General features: G+C 46.4%; 1 protein-coding gene across 3 annotated transcripts in view; it reads left to right on the top strand.

Moving 5' to 3' along the window:
- The window catches only part of SLC4A4 (solute carrier family 4 member 4), a 312,036-nt gene that overhangs the window by 159,530 nt on the left and 135,881 nt on the right, over positions 1–16,625 (top strand). For all 3 annotated transcript variants that reach the window (XM_090031969.1, XM_090031970.1, XM_090031968.1), the window contains exon 7: positions 12,990–13,066. In XM_090031969.1, the coding sequence (XP_089888095.1) occupies positions 12,990–13,066 (77 nt within the window). The remainder of the gene's footprint in view (positions 1–12,989; positions 13,067–16,625) is intronic.

Genomic DNA, 16,625 nt, shown 5'->3' with positions numbered 1-16,625 from the left:
TTTATCAGCTGCTCTACTACAAAATAGAGAATGTTCCTATGGCACTAATTGGTGCATCTATACAGGTATGAATAATGGCCTGGATTGTCAGTGTTGACTCTTTAAAAAAAGTGGCTCAATTGTTTTCAAAGATATTGGTCACCTGCAGCTTCCATTGGTTCCACTAGGGAGCCTGGTCAGCTCAACACCTCTGGAATTCAGGCTGCCTCCTGCTTAGATGCCTAAACCTGGTTTTAGAGGCCTAACTCTTTAGGTTAGCAGGTTTGAAAATGTTGGTCTCATTGTGTGGATTGACCTGCAAGGTGCAGAGCTGTTGGGTGAACTTAAGAAAAGGGAATTTGTGCTTCTGGTGGGAAACTGCCCTAAAAGCTGTTGTTTTGAACTCTGTATATGTAACAATGCACATTTTCAAACTTTGTTTCCTAACTCACCTGCTTGTGCAATTCCTTTAGTTTTTTTCTTCTTAACTTTGCTTTCTTCCTTTACCTTGCTGCTGCTATTGGCTCCTGCTCTGTTTTCTGCTTGCCACGCTACTAAAGCACGCAGCCCACTTGAGAGTTCAGTGCCCTGCCTAGCAACCCGCACCTTGGATGATGAAATTCAAGTTCAGCGCAGCCCAAGCATGGGATGGCTAAGTAAGTCAACGTTTTGGGGCAATTTAGTGCAACATGGGGCAGTTTAGTGCTCCTGACTATTCATTGCCATGTTAATCACCAGAGAGTTTGTGGCTCCTCTCTTTATAGAATAGCTGCAATACTCTCCATCCACACTTCTCCTAGCTGCTTCCTACTGCATGTTCTACGCTTGTTTTCCAAAGGTCCCTTCTTCTCATGGTGAAAATGGTAGTTCAGTTACTGTTTCCATCAACTTGAAGAGAACAGTGAAGTTTGGAAGATCAACAGGATTGTCCTGTTCCTTTTCTCCCAAAGTTGTCATCACCAGGGATCTGGGTTTTCCATTCGTGATGGAAAAATGTAGTAAAACATGGATGTTCTCATTTTAAGGAGAAAAACCTGAATTTCCTCTCTTTAAGGAAAAGAAGTTAAGACAGGATCTCCCTTTTAACCTAGAAAAATACAGATTTTGCATTTTGAAGGAGAAACAGGTGGATTTTTCACTTTGGCAAAGAGCTCTCTGCAGGCTTGCAGAGTTCCACCCGGCAAGGGCCAATGGGGAGCAGGAGGAGGGTGGTCAGGCCAAGGGGCACCATGTGCCTAGTCACATATGCACATGGCCACCAGGCAGCCTGAAGAGGAGTTCCTGCAGCTTCTGCAAGTAAGTTGGGTGAGGGTGGGGAGGGAAGGCAGAAGATTGAGGCCCCCATAGGGAGGGAGGGAGGGGGTTGGGCAGGGCTGGGGCTGCTGCCCAGCCTGGGCAGTGCGTGGGGCTTGGGGCCTAGGGCTATGTGTGGCCACAGGGCCTGGGTGGGGAGTGGGACAGCTGCAGGCAGCTTGTCTGGGTGGTGGCCGGGGTGGGGCTGGATCCCCAAATTTGTGCACAGAACAGGGGCAGGGGTGGGTTGCCTGCTGCAGGCTCGGGCTCCCTGCCCTGCTGCCCTCCCCCAGGGCCTCTGTGGTCCAGCCGGCAGGACCCAGCATGGCAGGACAGAGCGGGTTGGGGAAGCTCAATTCTGCCACTGCAAGCCCTATGCTGCCATGGCGAGGTGCGCTCTGGCCGCCCGGCAGCAGCATAGGTGGCGGTGTGGAGGTGTGCCCCTCACTGCTGCTGGGTGAGCAGGGGTTACATGGCCATGGCAGCGTGGGGCTCATGGCAGCAGGGGCAGGGGGCTGGGGTTAGGCAGTGACGGGCACCAGCAGGGCTGGGGGGCTGTGGCTTGGAAGTGAAGGGCAATGGCATGGATAGGACACCAGCATATCAGGGCTGTTCAGCACCACAAAGTGGTGGGAGTTGGGGGGACAGCTGCAGCTGGACCCATGTTCTGGTGACCAAAGGGTGCAGGGAGAGCTCTGATTTTCCAAAATAACAATCCCAAAATAAAATGCCAAAATGTATGGGTATTTAAAATTTATTTTACTATAGTGATTGAGGCCCTGGAAGGCTTCCAAATTGCTTTAAAATTGTAAACATATCAATAAAACATTGAGAGGGAGGGAGGGAGGGAGAGAGAGAGATGGATGTTTGGGGTTTTTTAAATCAGAGAATTTGCTATGTTTAAACAGAGAAAACCAGGATCCGTGGTCATCACCATTTTAATATTTGAATTGTATCCCAGCTACTTGAATGTTGCCTTTTTTTCTCTCTCTTTACTGTTTTTTCTCTGTCTGAGACAGCGTTGCTTGGCTTTCAGGCACTTTGCCTATGCTATACACATTTCGCTAGCAAGGCATGACTTGGTAAAATGGTGTTGATTCAGGCCTGTAATACTGTCCGCTATAGATTTTGAAGGGCTATGTTTTGAAGGGTTGTAAAGCACCCTCAGTGTCTTCTGTATTTTGTGTCCCAAGCTTCAAAATAGCAGTGGGGGTGTTTTAACTAAAGCTTGTTCAACGAGCTTTAGTTAAAGCACCCCCCTTGCTATTTTGAAGCACGAAGACACTGAATACATGTGATGTTGAGGCTTTTGGAGCGTGCTGATTAGTATGCTTCAGCAGACTCAACTAATTGAGTTTGCTCTGATGCATTCTTATTAGACTGCATCAGAGCAAGTGTTTGGCAGTTGTGTAGGTGCCCTTAGAGGCTTGGCTGGGTAAACATTTTTCTGCTAACACTTTTTTCTGCCAATAAAAATGCTTATTTGGGTCATTTTAAACTATTACAAATTCATATCTGTTTTTTCAAGTCATTTCAGTTGAAAAGACTTGAAAAAATAAAGGTATAATTTTGACATTTTTAAAGTATCAAATTTCTATTTGAAATAGTTCAAAAGCAGAAATATATTTCCAGTTTTATATTTTTAAAAAGTATAGGAAAGGTCATAAATGATATTTTGGGACAAACAGAATGCTTGACCTGAAATAATTGGGTGGGAAAAAGAGAAGGGCTGTCAGTAAACCAAAACCAAGCAGTCATTCCCACAACTCTAACTGCTACACTGTTGCTTCGTAAGGATGTCATGTGTTACTATGTTTATTTACCTGGGCAGTTTTTGCTTCAACTGACTACCTGCTAAGTGGGACTCTGTATTTTTATAGTATGTAGGTTTTCCTTAACATAATGATGTTTTTAATCCTATTGGAGCTGCTTGGAGCTCTGTCTCACGCATGCTTGAGAGTTGGGGGGAATAAGTGAGGGGAGGGGGCTTAAGGTGGTTTCCCTAGCTCCCTATACGCAGAGCAGGAATGGATGTGCAAGGGTTGTGCATCTCAGAGGTTCTCCTAGGAGTGCTGTGGAAGTAATATAGATATACCCTTAGTGATTTAAGGCTAGGTTCACTTTAGTGGGAGTGGGGAAGAGAAAATTTGATCCAGTACCTGCCTGAACTACAAGACTAGGTGTGTTTGGATGGAGAGATGTGCTCCTACTTTCTGCTGCCTCTTTAGGGTTTCTGTTGAGGTGTAGGGTGGGAAATTTGTCAGTGGAGGATCTGGAGGGGAGACTGGCACCTTGCCTAGCTGCCATGGTTATGCTACCTCCTTGATAGCCCTGCTTATTTTGGAGGGTTGGGACTGGTCCAGACCAGTTGTACAACACTAAGTCAGGGAGCTGTTGCAGGGGCATTGGGTGCATGAAACAGTTACCTGTTTTGCCTCTCCTTACAGCAGTTTGTGTCCATGCAGCAGCAGCATTTGAGAATCCATACTAGCTGCATCTTGTAGTTGCCACATTCTGGGACTCTGAAAGCATCAGTCTGGCTGTAGTGTTCCATTACTCAGGAGCTGTTAGATACGTTTTAAATGCAAGACTGTATGGAATGGGAGTTACAAGTGTTAGAGATGCGATGCATGCAGGTGGCTTCTCATCTACATTGGAATAGACCAGGGGTAGGCAATTATTTTGGGTGGAGGGCCACTTGATGAGTTTTGGTGAGCTGTCAAGGGTCGCATGGGTAGCCCCGCCCCTTGTCGCCATTTTGGGACTGGACGTTCTGCCCCCGTCCACTGACCTTTGCCACTGGAAGTCCCTCCCCTTGTACAACTTACCAGGTAGTGAGGGGTTGTGACCCCTCTAACATCCTGCCCCAGCAGTGGGGTTTAAGGGGCATCAGACCTCCCCCAGAACTTTCCCCCATACCTAGGCCAGCTGGTCCCAAAAGGAGGAGGCTCTGCTGCCACTTCTGCTGACCACTGCCAACCCAATTGGGCTCACCCCATCCCCAGCAGCACCTGGTAGGCTGGCTTCAGCTGCATGCTGCTCTGGATGGGACAGACCCGGCCGGGTCTGCACCAGCCAGCAGAAGTGGTGGTGGAGCTGTGTGCTGCTCAGGACTGACTAGCGCTGGTAGGGGGAAAATGCAGCTGAGCCTCTGCTGCTTTGGCTGGGCTCATCCAGTCCTGAGCAGCACATGGGTCTGCTGCACCTCTCCTCCCTGGTGCTGACTGGGTCGGAGCTGCAGCCCAGCTGCTGCTTCTCCTCCCCAGTGCCGGCCCAGCCCGATCCTGCATGGCCTGAGCAGCATGGCATGGCATGGGGAAAGCCTGCCCAGCAGCCGTTTTCCTGGGCTTACCTGCAGGGCAGGGCCCTTTCCAGTCCTGTGCTGCAAAGCAGAACGCAGCCCAGACAGTCCTTCCCATCACCGGCACTGCAGGTGCTGGCCCAGCCCCCCCACCCCTCGCAAGCTGCAAACGTGGCCTGAGCCAGTGGTGGGGCAAGGCCAGCTGGGGCAGGCTGAGGTCAGGGTTGGTTGCCTTGCAACCCGAACCCAAGGAAACAGCCTGAGGTGCTGCAGCCAGTGGCTGGTGCCACCGGAGGCTTTTAGAGAGGCAGTCGCCATTACGTGCATTTTGAAGGGGCTCCATGGGCTGGAGGGAAGTGCTTGGCAGGCCAGATGTGGCCCGCGGGCCGTATTTTGCCCACCCCTGGAACAGACCGTTGGACACTATGGACAGAGCTTGGTCTGAACTAAATACCTTATTCTGGAGGTTGCTATCAAGGCTTATACAACATCTTGGGCTACTGTTGTGTGCTGATGTGAAACTAGGGAAAAAGTATTGCAAACTTGAGGTGTTTCTGTGTTAGCTGGAAAGTTGGCCTTATAGAGTAGAAGACCCAGGTCTATACCCTGACAGCTATATTCAGACAGCCTTGTGAGGAGCTCCCTGTTTTCCAAGCACTACATATATTTTGATAGGCTCCAATACTTAGATTTGCTGTGCAAAATGAGTCTGATGTGGACAAGCTGAAGGTATAAGAATAGCAAGTGAAATCAGTGCATCTTATGCCAAGTGAAGTCAGAATGAACAACTGCATTTGGTAGAGGGTGACATTTCATTGTTAAGGAGCCAGAAAAGTACACCTGCACTAAGGCTGAATTTTGCCCCCCAGCACTCAAATCTCATTGGGAGGCAATAGAGGAATTGTGATTTTTTTGGGAAAGAGAGGCAGGAGTTCCACTTTTGCCCTCATAATTTTCAACCCGTCACTCCAAAATTTCTAAAAGTTAGAAGTGATTAATTCTTGAAGCTGTTGCTAAATGTAATGAGGGAGGACTCCTGGCTTAGTTTCCTGCAGTGTTTTAAAAACATAGGGATTTGGGGCTAGATCTTTCTTCTGATAGCAGCCATTTATGATGGGAATGAGACAGTAGACTTTGGGAACTGTGTACCCGTCAAATCATTTTGTACGAGGCAGAGTGACATGATAGTCAAATCAAGTAAAGAGGTGTTTAAAACAACAAGGAACAGTTAAAGGAAAAACAATAAACAGTAAAAACAAAGGTTCACACTTGTGCTATACAGTAAGTGGCAGCTTTATTTGTCCCTCATTTTACTGTTGGAAATCTTGGCTGCTGTTTAATGGTGAGGTTTGCCAACTGATGATTGAATTGCTTGCATAATTTTTTGTTGGAAAGTGAGCGCTTTCCTGCTTGAAATAAAAATGTCAAGGTTAAAGGCAGTCTGTTTTTCCTTGTGGTCTGGCTGGTCTCTGGCTGGAGTAAATCACTGTAGTTTTGCAAGTGGTTACACTCTAGTTGGGACGGAGATGCTTGTCGCGCTGCATGGGGCTACTTCTTAGAAGCCAATTTTGGTGCAGAACCTGGCTGCCTTTTTAGGCATCAGATCCTTCTGTGTTGAATTCAAGTGGAAGTTTTGCCACCTATTGAAATAAGAGCAAGATTGCAGAGCCTTTTTTGAGCACTTTCACTAGGCTAGTGCCTCAGTAGTTATGCTGCCCCCAACTCTAGATGTCAGAAAACCACAGTTGGCATCAGTCCTGTCTCTTGAGCCAAAGCAGTCTCACTATGAGATAGAATCGCACCCAAGAAAAACAGATTGCATAAGTTAGTCCACCAACAATGCCATCTTTATGCCAGTGAAGTTAACAGAAAAGGGAGCTATACCATCAGCAAGTAGCTTCTGTCTCAAACTACACACACAGCATAACTCTTCCAAATACTTTAAATGCTTTAAAGGAGCACTTGTAAAGTTTTTAGGGTTTTTTTCTCCAAAGTTTTCTTGAAGCCACTCAAGTAGATGCCTCTCTAATTATGTGGCCAGTTTCTCACGTAGCATTTCCCATCTATACCCTGGCCTTCATTAATGCTGACCTCATGAAGGAACACCTTGAGAAGCTGGATAACTTCAAGTCAGCTGGTCCTGACAATCTACGCCCCAGGGTACTCAAGACGCTGGCGAGCGTCATAGCCCAGCCTCTGGCACGGATCTTTGAAAACTCCTGGTGCTCTGGTGAAGTGTCTTGTGTGTGGATGACCTCTACCTGACTCAAGAAGTCTATGGGCCAACGAAAGGCAAAGCGCTGCTTGACCTGGTACTGGCTACGTGGCACGACCTAATCGGTGACCTAGTGATCGATGGGAAGCTGGGTGACAGCGACCACGAGCTGATCACCTTCACCATCTGCCGTAAAGCTGGCAAGTCAGTCAGCAACACAGAAGTCCTTGACTTCAGAAAAGCCGACTTTGACAAGCTCAAGAGGCTTTTCGGTCAGGCCCTCAGGGACCATGACCCCAGGGAGATGGGAGTTCAAGAAGAGTGGTTGCTTCTTAAGGAAGCGATCCTCAATGCACAAGCTAAATCTATTCCAACACGGAGGAAAGGCAGGAAGAAGGCACAGCAGCCCTCCTGGCTCTCCAGGGACCTAGCGGACCTCCTGCGGCTAAAAAGGAAAGCCTACAAAGGATGGAGGATGGGATTCACCTCCAAGGAGGATTACTCCGTGCTGGTCCGGTCCTGCAGGGAACAAACCAGGAAAGCCAAGGCTGCAACTGAACTCCAACTAGCTTCAGGCATCAAGGACAACAAAAAGTCGTTTTTCAGATATGTAGGGAGCCGGAGGAAAAGCAAGGGCAACCCCTGCTAAACCAGATGGGGTAACTGACAACTGACGCCCAGGAAAAAGCCAACCTATTAAATAGGTACTTTGCGTCAGTCTTTCATCAGTCCCATGGGACGCCCATGCCTGCTATGGGACAGGGAGATCCGGGTGATGGGGATCCCCTACCCTCCATAAATGCTGACCTCATGAAGGAACACCTTGAGAAGCTGGATACCTTCAAGTCAGCTGGCCCTGACGATCTGCACCCCAGGGTACTCAATGAGCTGGCGAGCGTCATAGCCCAGCCCCTGGCACGGATCTTTGAAAACTCCTGGCGCTTTGGTGTAGTGCCCGAAGACTGGAAGAAGGCCAATGTGGTGCCGATCTTCAAGAAAGGGAGCAGACTGGATCCGGCTAACTATAGGCCCTTTAGCCTGACTTCTGTCCTGGGAAAGACCTTAGAAAAGTTTATTAAGGAGGCCATCCTTGATGGACTGGCCTAGGCTAACATTCTAAGGGATAGCCAGCACGGGTTTGTTGCGGGTAGGTCTTGTTTGACCAATCTCATTTCCTTCTATGACCGGGTGACCTATCACCTGGATGAGGGAGAAGAGATTGATGTCATATATCTTGACTTCAAAAAAGCTTTTGATCCGGTATCCCATGATCACCTCTTGGCCAAACTGGCCCGTTGCGGCCTTGGCTCCACCACAATCCGCTGGCTGGGAAATTGGCTCCGTGGTCAGACCCAGAGGGTTGTAATTGGTGGCAGTCACTCATCGTGGTGCCCTGTGGCCAGTGGGGTCCCTCAAGGCTCTGTCCTTGGACCCTTACTGTTCAACATCTTCATTAATGATGTGGACATTGGAGTCAGGAGTGGACTGGCCAAGTTTGCCGATGACACCAAACTTTGGGGCAAAGCATCCACACCAGAAGATAGGCGGGTGATCCAGGCTGACCTGGACAAGCTCAGCAAATGGGCAGACGAGAACCTCATGGTGTTTAACACGGAAAAATGCAAGGTTCTCCACCTTGGGAAGAAAAACCTGCAGCATCCTTATAGGCTCGGCAGTGCTACGTTGGATAGCACTACAGAAGAAAGAGACTTGGGGGTCATCATTGACCACAAGATGAACATGAGCCTTCAATGCGATGCTGTGGCTAATAAAGCGACCAAAATGCTGGCTTGCATCCACAGATGCTTCTCGAGCAAATCCCGGGACGTCATTCTCCCCTTGTACTCGGCCTTGGTGAGGCCACAGCTGCAGTACTGTGTCCAGTTTTGGGCTCCACAATTCAAAAAGGATGTGGAGAAGCTTGAGAGAGTCCAGAGGAGAGCCATGCGCATGATCAGAGGTCAGGAAAACAGATCTTACGATGACAGGCTGAGAGCCATGGGACTCTTTAGCCTGGAAGAGGGTAGGCTCAGGTGTGATCTGATGGCCACCTATAAGTTTATCGGGGTGACCACCAGGATCTGGGGGAACGTTTGTTCACCAGAGCGCCCAAGGGATGACTAGGTCGAGTGGTCATAAACTCCTGCAAGACCATTTCAGGCTGGACATAAGGAAGAATTTCTTTACTGTCCGAGCCCCCAAGGTCTGGAACAGTCTGCCAGCGGAGGTTGTTCAAGCACCTACGTTGAACACCTTCAAGAGTAAATTGGATGCTTATCTTGCTGGGATCCTATGACCCCAGCTGACTTCCTGCCCTTTGGGCAGGGGGCTGGACTCAATGATCTCCCGAGGTCCCTTCCAGCCCTGATGTCTATGGAATCTATGAAATCTATGACTGAAAGAAGGCCAATGTGGTGCCTATGTTCAAGAAAGGGAGGAATGTAGATCTGGCTAACTATAGGCCCATCAGCCTGACTTCTATCCTGGGGAAGATCTTAGAAAAATTTATTAAAGAGGCCATCCTTAATGGACTGGCTGACGCCAACATCCTAAGGGATAGCCAGCATGGTTTTTTTGCGGGTAGGTATTGCTTGACCAATCTCATTTCCTTCTATGACCAGGTGACCTATCACATGGACAAAGGAGAAGAGATTGATGTCCTGTATCTTGACTTCAAAAAAGCCTTCGATCTGGTATCCCATGATCATTTCTTGGCAAAACTGGCCAGTTGTGGCCTTGGATCCACCATGATTGGCTGGCTGGGAAATTGGCTTTGTGGTTAGACCCAGAGGGTAGTAATTGATGGCAGTCACTCATCATGGTGTCCTCTGACCAGTGGGGTCCCCCGAGGCTCTTTCCTTGGACCCATATTGTTCAACATCTTCATTAATGATGTGGACATTGGAGTCAGAAGTGGACTGGCCAAATTTGCCAATGACACAAAACTTTGGGGCAAAGCATCTACACCAGAAGACAGGTGGGGGATCCAGGCTGACCTGGACAGGCTCAGCAAATGGGCAGATGAGAACCTGATGGTGTTTAACACTGAAAAATGCAAGGTTCTCCACCTTGGGAGGAAAAACCTGCAGCATCCTTATAGGCTCGGCAGTGCTACGCTGGCTAGCACTACAGAAGAAAGAGACTTGGGGGTCATCATTGACCACAAGATGAACATGAGCCTGCAATGCGATGCTGCGGCTAGTAAAGCAACCAAAACACTGGCTTGCATCCATAGATGCTTCTCGAGCAAATCCCGGGACGTCATTCTCCCCTTGCACTCGGCCTTGGTGAGGCCGCAGCTGGAGTACTACGTCCAGTTTTGGGTTCCAGAATTCAAAAAGGATGAGGAGAAGCTTGAGAGAGTCCAGAGGAGAGCCACGCGTATGATCAGGGGTCAGGAAAACAGACCTTACGACGACGAGCTGAGAGTCATAGGGATCTTTAGCCTGGAAAAGCGTAGGCTCAGGGGTGATCTGATGGCCACCTATAAGTATATCAGGGGTGACCACCATTATTGGGGGGAACGTTTGTTCACCAGAGCGCCCCAATCGAATGGTCATAAACTACTGTAAGATCATTTCAGGCTGGACGTAAGGAAGAATTTCTTTATTGTCCGAGCCCCCAAGGTCTGGAACAGCCTGCCATCAGAGGTGGTTCAAGCACCTACATTGCACACCTTCAAGAGTAAATTGGATCCTATGACCCCAGCTGACTTCCTGCCCTTTGGGTGGGGGGCTGGACTTGATGATCTTCTGAGGTCCCTTCCAGCCCTAATGTCTATGAAATCTATGAAATATGCATAGGCACACTGGAAAAAATTTGCAGAGATGTTGGTAGCTTTAAGGATGACTTGGATGATATTGGGAGGAGAAAAATTTTGGGGTTCACTTTTCACAGCGTCTGTCTAAGCTGCAAGCTTACTTCATTATGTCCTTTTACAGCATGAAGTAAGCCCATTGCTTATGAAAGCTTAGGCTATGCCTCTGTGATTTAGTCAGTCAACAGGGTGCAAATCTACCCTGCCTTCTGCCTGACTTCAGACTAACATGACTAACTACCTCTCTTTTGACGTTTTGGCCATTCTTGTTCAAGTTAGTGATAAGCTACATGAATATTTTAGTTAACACTTGATTGCTAAAAGGAGTATCCAGAGTCTTACTTGCACAGCTTCCTATTGGAGAAACAGCTACATTATGAAGTTCAAATCCTTTTTTGACTCCTCTAAAGCAGGCTAACTATATGCGGCTGGAAGTCCTTTATCCTGAAAGGAGTGGTACATGTTTATTGATATAGGAAGTACATTTAAGGTTAAAAGTAGAGAGATAAAAAGCAAACTAAATTTGGAAGTTTGGTAAGACATAACAGATCACATAGGCAATCCTTATTGAAACTCATTTAAATTTCTGAAAGTTGGGAGGAGAAGCAGTGTGTTATCATCATGAGTTAATGTGCCGTTCAGACATGCTAGGATGCTGGAAGTTTAAAAAAATGTCTGTACAACTTTATATATACAGCATCTGTGTCATGGAATATATATTATAAAAAGTGAGCGGATACAAAGCATTAACACCTGCTGCATTCCACAAAATTGTAACTGATTTTTACTTCCCCATGAGAAAAGGGGCTTGAGAATATTATTGACCTCTTAACAAAGTATTATCAGTAGCTTAGTCTAATTGTGTGAATTCTTCCAGGTGGTATGGGAATGGTTGTATGAGATATTTGAATGTATTGGTTGAATATGCACATGAGAATCCAAGCTTAATGGTTGTTTGGTAAGTCTTCTGATGGCAACTGATTCTTAGTTGTACTGTAACTTCAAAAACTATTCAGTGCTGACCAGCTTGTTAGTGCTCTTATCTGCACCAGTATCTTGAGTCATTTTATTTGCGGCTTCAATTGGACAAATACAACATGTGGAAGCTTAAAATATTAAGAGTTAGAATTTCAAAGCAGGTCAGTTACCAATCCAGTTTTCCAAAGTGCACAGTACCTGTGAGCTCCCATTGTTTTTGTTAGGAGCTGCTGAGTGCAAATCTGGCCTTTGCATGTTGGTTTGAATAAATTTCCATAAATTAAGGAAGCTTATCTTGAACCACACAGCAGCCTAAAATGTGGTCCATGTGGTTTGGAAATCTCCCAGCATTAGTCTTTTTGAGTATTTATTATTCCTTCATGATAGTGAGAAAATGTTGTGATAACAGCCCCTCTTGCTTCAGTTCCAGATGAAATGAGAAAGCCTCTAAATATTTCACAGCTAAGTCATCTTTGAGAATGTAGGACACTTGTTTCTGTTGTCAGTCTCTCTCTTCTGCCACTGTTTTTTTGTTTAGGGGTTTCCAAAAGAGTTCTAGAAATGAGTAAGGGTTTCAGTTAGTTCATATTTTTCCATGTCAGATACTTGTCTCTAGTACAGTGTCTGAAAGCATGGGATTCAGTAGGAAAAGCTGTTCATAAGAGTGCATGTAATAGTTATCAAGTTGTGCTGTATTGGTTGCTGCTGGAGTACATTAATGACCATTTAAGGATGAGAGCCATGTATCTAGCTTCTCGTTCATTTTTTGAAAGAAAAGTGTGAAGTCCCTCACTTGAGTTGTTCTCTGTTGGCTGGAAAATAGCTAAAAATGTCTGTGTCTGCTCAGGATATGGGATCAGGAACCCTGTTGTCTATGACTGACATCCAGCTGTCATGCAGGCAGTTTTGTTCAGCAGATCTCAGAATTAGCCTTAGGTTTATGGGCTCAGGTCAATAAGGTAACATTAAGAGAAGTAATTTTTATTATGCAGCATCAGTTAATGGTGTAGGTCCCCAAGATGCAATATTAAGCCAGCTACTCTCACAGCCTATTCAGAGAGCTCCCTATCCCATTAGAGAAAGAGGGATGTTATTCAAGGAAGGGACCCTAGGGAGACATACCCCAGAGCAGGGTTCAAACTCTCAGTGGTTTCTGGAAACTTAATTCTGTCTCATATATAACAGGGGGATGTTTGGAGAAGATACTACCAACCTATAATTTTTTTCTACCCAATGTGCCATGTTCAGTTGTGTAAAGTAACCAGCCTCAGGACCTATAATATTGTCCACTATGCCCCCATGCCTACATTCATGAAACCCTAGGGTACGTGGTGCTATAGCCTGAGCCTCTGTGTTCTTTTGGGTTGTAACAGATGCTTTAATTGGTATTGACCTTGTCCTTACAGGCAGTCCAGCCATGACTCATAGAAATCTGACTTCCTCCAGTCTGAATGACATTTCTGACAAACCTGACAAAGAGCAGGTAAGCTTCCAGTTTGGACTTTGTTTCATGCAGTGCTGGGAAAGAGGGGTGTAGAGGGAGGAGGTAGGGTATGCTGGAGGGAGGATTTAAACCACAAGGCCAGAGTGCAAGGAACAGGTAAGCAACTGGATCAGGTGCTCCTCAGATCTCACCAACAAGATGCCCCAGTTAGAAGCACTGAGCAGGATAAGAGGCAACTGTGGTACTGCAACGAATGCAGCTAGTGATGGGTGGTAGTTGGATGATAAGACCTCTGGGAGCAATGTTGCTGGTTTGGTGGTTAAGCCCAAAGTGCATTATCATTTTTTTGAGAAGTGAATGGGGCATATCCAGTTCCTGGGTCATCTCCAGCTGCCCTCTCCTTGTTGAAATGCCTTGATTTAAGTGAGGTTCCAAACCATGCTTCACAGCACAGCGTGGGACCAGGGGTTGGCAGTGTTTTCTGGCAGGGGGATGCTTGGGTCAGAGGCAAGTGAGAAATACACACACACACACACACACACACACACACACACACGTGTGTGTGTGTGTATATGTGTGTGTGTGTGTGTGTATAGATGTGTGTGTGTATATGCATGTGTATGTGTGTATAGATGTGTGTGTGTGTGTGTGTGTATGTATGTGTGTGTGTATATATGGGAAGGAGTAGGGTTGTAAGAATGCCTTACCCATTCTTTTTATTTCTTGAAAGGAAAATGAAGGCAACAATTCTGCATTTAATAGGGAAGATTGTAATGTTTTAAAGTAACCCAACATAAAGAACATTGTAAACCTGCTACTCATTAGTAGAAAACTAGACTGAAATTATGCAACAAACTTCCAGTTCTTTGTAGAACAAAGATAACGAATCCTGTATCATCTTGAACTATTTTTGAAAGTGCCACATGAATCCAGAGCATAGTTTATTTTATTCATTTAATTATAAAAATGAATGACATAGTCAGTGCTCTTAAAAGATTAATACTAATGTGGATCAAATTTGACAATGTCTTTAAATTTTTGATGTGCAGCAGAATTTTGTAGGTGCAGTGTTCATCAGTTTATAATGAAACACCGCTAGCTTTAAATAACTGTGTTGTAAGGAAGAAAAAAAAGAGAATATGCTGTAGTTAATTTGCTGACTCCTTCATTCTGAACTTTGCACAAGGGAAATTTGTCCCATAAGCAGTTCAGAGTTGGCCGAAGAAAGCACCTTAGATCTCAACTTTAGTTACTGATTGATACTTCCACCATGATAAAGTTTGTGATGTTTTGATGGCATCTGGTAATTTACTTGAACATCACTAACCATGCAGTCCAGGAAGCAAGGAAACAATGGTGACGGATGGAAGGAGACTTGATTTTCTTGTTTTGACTTCAGTGTAACAAGCTTTCATTATTTTAGTAGCCTGTCTGAAAATCTGTAGGTTAATAAGACTGTATGTTGACATCTGATTCTACTTTGAGAAAGTCTCCTCCATTTCATATTTGTTTGTTTATATAAGTCAGTGGTTAATCTGTCTTTAAATCAAAAGACATTGATATTAGTTTATGGCTGTGTTGCTTGGATCAAGACCTGACTTTATGTGACCTTGCAAATAAAAAAGGAAAAATTGTGTTTCAAGGTTTAAAAAAAATGGAAATGCTTTAGAAGCTTGGCCAAACTTGTATGCTGTTTATCCTGCCTATGCACCTCTTTGACAATAAAAACTTTTCTGGTAAATAGTTTGATGCACCTAACAGGATAGTCAGATTATAGCTAGACCTCTGGTTAATCCAGGGGTGGGCAGTTATTTGAGCTGGAGGGCCACTTAGCGAGGTTTGGTGTGCTGTCACAGGCCAGGTCAGCACTCCCCCTTCCTTTCCCTGCAACATCTCACCAAAGCTTCATAAATGGCTCTGTCCCTGGGGGCTGGCCCCGCACTGTCACCGCCCAGTGATAAAGACCAGCTGGAGACCCACACAGGCAAGGTATGCTCAGCCGAGTGGATGAGATGGGGCTGTGGGTTGGTGGGGAGCAGCACCCAGGAGAGAGGGGAGGCAGGGCCAGGGCTGGGATCAGGTTTGCAGAGCAGTGCCTATGGCCAGGGCAGAAGCATGATCCACTCCCTGCATGTCCCTGCCTATGGAACTGGCGCCTGTTGCAGGGATGTGCAGGCAGCAGATTGTGGCTCTACCTTGGGCCCTGGACCCATGCTGTCACTACTTTGTGATTCCAAACCTGGCCCCGCCCCTACCTGCCCCACTGCTCCCTGCCTGCCTATGCCTCATTTCCATCTGCCTGGCCAAGCACGCCTTGCCTGTATGGGTCCCGTGCCAGTCTCCATGGAGACCCCACCCACCAGGTCTGGTGGCAGAAACTAAACGTGGCAAGTGGAAGGAGCCATCACGACGGGGTCTACCAGGAGGTGAGTCCAGCTGGCACACTGCCTCAGCTCCATTGAATGCCCTGGGGTGCTGGGACTGGCTACATGAGCCATGGCCTGGTCTGCTTCCTGCACCTGGGCCAGGTGGGGTCAAGGATCTGCAGCAGACTGGATAAAATCCCTTGGCATATTTTGCCCACCCCTTGGTGAATCAGTCTTCCAGTAGGCTCTTAATAGGCAGAACAATACCTGGAGAAAGCTAGAAATTCCAGAGAAACATGTATGCTCTTTGTTCTCTCTTCACAAAAAAGTAATTTGTCCTTCTGAGGACATCTTATAGTTCCCCCACTTCTTTACTCCTCCCCACAAAGGGACCTTAGCATCAGACTCTATTCCACCTATTAGACACCTAAATGGACTTAAGCAGCAAAGTGTGATGCTGTTCCACTGTGCTCAGATCTCTGAAACATGGTAAACCCAATGGGTGGGTGGAACCCTGTCCTACTTGCTACGTTTTTGTTGTTGATATGGGAAAGGCTCCTTATCCAACTAGTCGATTCTGTAAACCAGTAGCTCTCAGTCTTTTCCTTACTGGGGTTTTCCTTGCCTGCATCCTACTTATTTGGGATTCCCTTTCTAGGAACTGTAATATTGCTAGGTAGGGTAGCCTTGGCTCTCAGCTCTGTTCATGTCCCCCAGATGGTGTTTCGCTCATCAGGTTAATAGCATCTGCCTTCTGTCACACAATCTTCCTATTTCTCTGCCATTCTTGTTTGGAGAGACTTTCCATTGACAGCACACACGTGCACATGCATGCTGTTACAGGATTTGTGGTTTAAGGGAGGATTGTAACTATTTTGAATACTTATTTAATATTTCTAATACACTGAGAGGTTATATAAACATTACCTGGGGAACGGACAGATTAAATCTAAAAGATGTCAGGAAAAGTCACTCTAATGGAAAGCTCTCTGCATAAGGGTAGAGTATGTTGGCATGTCATTTCAGTGCACTTGGATGCTTTTCTCCCCTTGCAGGCTTCCTGACTCTGGTGGCAGTGGTTAAGCGTGGTCATCTGGGCACAGCAGCTCTCAGATGACCAACAGGTGACATATTTTCACCTTGGAAGAGATCGCTGCTGAAAGAGGCAGTAATCTGATTAGGGGCACTAAGGGCATTTATATACATGCATTTGTCTGCTCTGATGCACTGTA

Source organism: Crocodylus siamensis, chromosome 2 (assembly GCF_052110815.1).
Source record: "Crocodylus siamensis isolate JL-2025a chromosome 2, ASM5211081v1, whole genome shotgun sequence".
Taxonomy (NCBI): Eukaryota; Metazoa; Chordata; order Crocodylia; family Crocodylidae; genus Crocodylus; species Crocodylus siamensis.
Note: the sequence above shows the minus strand (reverse complement) of the source record. Positions and strands in the feature narration are given on the sequence as shown.